At 45.9% G+C, this 2468-nt stretch overlaps 1 protein-coding gene across 1 annotated transcript in view; it reads right to left on the reverse strand.

Annotated features, from left to right (window-relative positions):
• Nucleotides 1-2468, reverse strand: part of TANC1 (tetratricopeptide repeat, ankyrin repeat and coiled-coil containing 1) — a 146146-nt gene that overhangs the window by 8036 nt on the left and 135642 nt on the right. Inside the window, exon 20 of the mRNA XM_008573351.1 lies at nucleotides 309-544. Within this exon, the coding sequence (XP_008571573.1) occupies nucleotides 309-544 (236 nt within the window). The remainder of the gene's footprint in view (nucleotides 1-308; nucleotides 545-2468) is intronic.

The following is a 2468-nucleotide window of genomic DNA, read 5'->3' on the forward strand; positions in this document are numbered from 1 at the left end:
GGCGTGGGGCGTGGGGCGAGGGAGAGATCTCCAAACATCTGACATGTTATTTCCTAACCTGGGAGCAGGTGAGTCTAGCTCCCTGAGGCATGGTGAAATCTGAAATCTGAAGCTAACTTCCCTCTCCCTGCCGGAGGGGCGTGGGGCGAGGGGCGTGGGGCGAGTGGGGCGAGGGAGAGATCTCCAAACATCTGACATGTTATTTCCTAACCTGGGAGCAGGTGAGTCTAGCTTCCTGAGGCACGGTGAAATCTGAAATCTGAAGCTAACTTCCCTCTCCCTGCCGAGCTGAGGTGGAGTTCACTGACCTAATTTGGCTCCTTTTCGGAGCAGTGTAACCACCACAGATGTGTTTCGACATCCAATGGCTCTGTCCAGGGGACGCATCCCGCTGTGGTCCACGTGCTCAATCACAGCTCCCTTCTCGACCAGGTACAGCACCTGCAGCGGGAGAGCAGAGGCCTGGGGAGCAGCTGGTGGCAGGGGCACCGCCACTCGCCCAGCTCCGCATCTGATGCAGGGGCCTGCGGGCTGAGCTTCACTCCTATTTCAGGTGCGAAGCTGACAAAAAAACAGAAGGGGAGCCACAATCCGTGGCTGACACCTCCGCTAAGGGTGGCTCACTCGGGAGAGTGTGGTGCTGATAACACCAAGGCCACGGGTTCGGATCCCATATAGGGATGGCCGGTTTGCTCACTGGCTGAGCGTGGTGCTGACAACACCAAGTCAAGGGTTAAGATCCCCTTACCGGTCATCTTCAAAAAAAAAAAAAAAAAAAGTAAAGAAATTCTGACATATGCTACAACATGGATGAATCTTGAGGACTTTATGCTAAAGGAAATAAGCAAGTCACAAAAAAGACAAATACTGTACGATTCCACTTCCATGAAGTACCTAAAGTAGCCAAAATCAGAGAGACAGAAAGTAGAATGGTGGCTGCCAGGGGCTTGGGGGCGGGGGTGGGAGAGGTTTGGAAACGGGGGGGTTGTTTACTAGGTACAGAGTTTCAATTTTGCAAGATAAAAATGTCTGGATGAAGGCTGTACAACAACGTGAATATATGTAACACTACTGAACTCTATATACTTAGAAATGGTTAGGTTATGTGCTTTTACCCAAAATTTTTTTTTTTTTTTTTTTACTGACCGGCAACGGGATCGCAACCCTCGGTGTCGCGCCCGCATCATGCTCAGCCAGTGAGCGGGAACCGGTCTCCACATGGGATCCGAACCCTCTGCGGGAGTGCCGCCGCGCTCCCAAGCGGCGCACTCTCCAGTGCGCCACCGGGCCAGCCCCAAAATTTTTTTAAATGACTCTAGAATATTAAACTCCTTCACTCTTCCCCAGTATCAACAAACTATGGAATTTGGTCAGGTAGTGGAAAAAGTGTGAGATTTAGTTAAATCTCTGTTTCTAAAAAGTGACATGAAGTACAGTTTACAAGGTACAGGAAATCGAAACACTGAATTCTAACATCACTGCCTTTTAAAGGCACCAAGCACAGGTGTCAGGTCTATAGCTCCTGGTAGCAAATACCTGTCTCTCCAGCTAGTCCTCACATTAGACATATTGATCCATCAAAAAATCATAATTCTCAAGTAGGTGAATATTTCTCTGGCACCTGCTGGACACCTGGGATGTGGAGCCTGACAAAGACAGGGTTCCTGCCCTGAAAGACATTTTGTAGTTCTCAAGTTTATTAAGGTTTTAACCTCTCACACCTTGATAAGACTTAGGCAGGTATCTGGCAAAGAGATAAAGATAGAACCCAAAGCTGTTAGTATTATTTTTAGTTAATGTCACATCGCTTTGAAAACGAACCAGTATATAAACACAATGAAATACTACACAGCCTTAAAAAAGCAGGAGATTCTGTTATATACAACATGGATGAACCTGGAGGACATTACGCTAGTGAAATGAGCCAAGCACAGAAGGACAAATAGCGTATGATCTCACTCATATGTGGCATCTAAAAAAGTCAAACTCCTAGAAGTAGAGGGTAGAACAGTGGCTGCCAGATGCTGGGGGCTGGGGTAGAGGGGGGCTGCAGGGGGCAGAGGGGGGAAGGGGAGACGGTCACAAGGTACAAAGTTTCAGACAAGAGGAATAAGTCCTGTTGATCTGTTGCACAGCACAGTAGCTATAGTTAATAACAATGTATCCTGCATTTCATATAGCTGAAAGAGAGGACTTTTAAACGTTCTCACCACAAAGAAATGATAAATACTTGAGGTTATGGATATGTTCATTAGCCTGACCTAATCGTTCCACAATGTATGCGCATGTATCCAAACATCACATTGTACCCCACAAATATATACAATTATTATTTGTCAATTAAAAATGAAACTTAAAAAACAACTAGCTAATCATTTCATTAGTAGCTTCTTAAATGTAAAGGTGGTTTCCAAATGACATATGCAGGAATTCTATCTATATGGCTTACTATGAGAAAATAAAACTAC

This window comes from Galeopterus variegatus, unplaced genomic scaffold (assembly GCF_000696425.1).
Source record: "Galeopterus variegatus unplaced genomic scaffold, G_variegatus-3.0.2 Scaffold908, whole genome shotgun sequence".
NCBI lineage: Eukaryota > Metazoa > Chordata > Mammalia > Dermoptera > Cynocephalidae > Galeopterus > Galeopterus variegatus.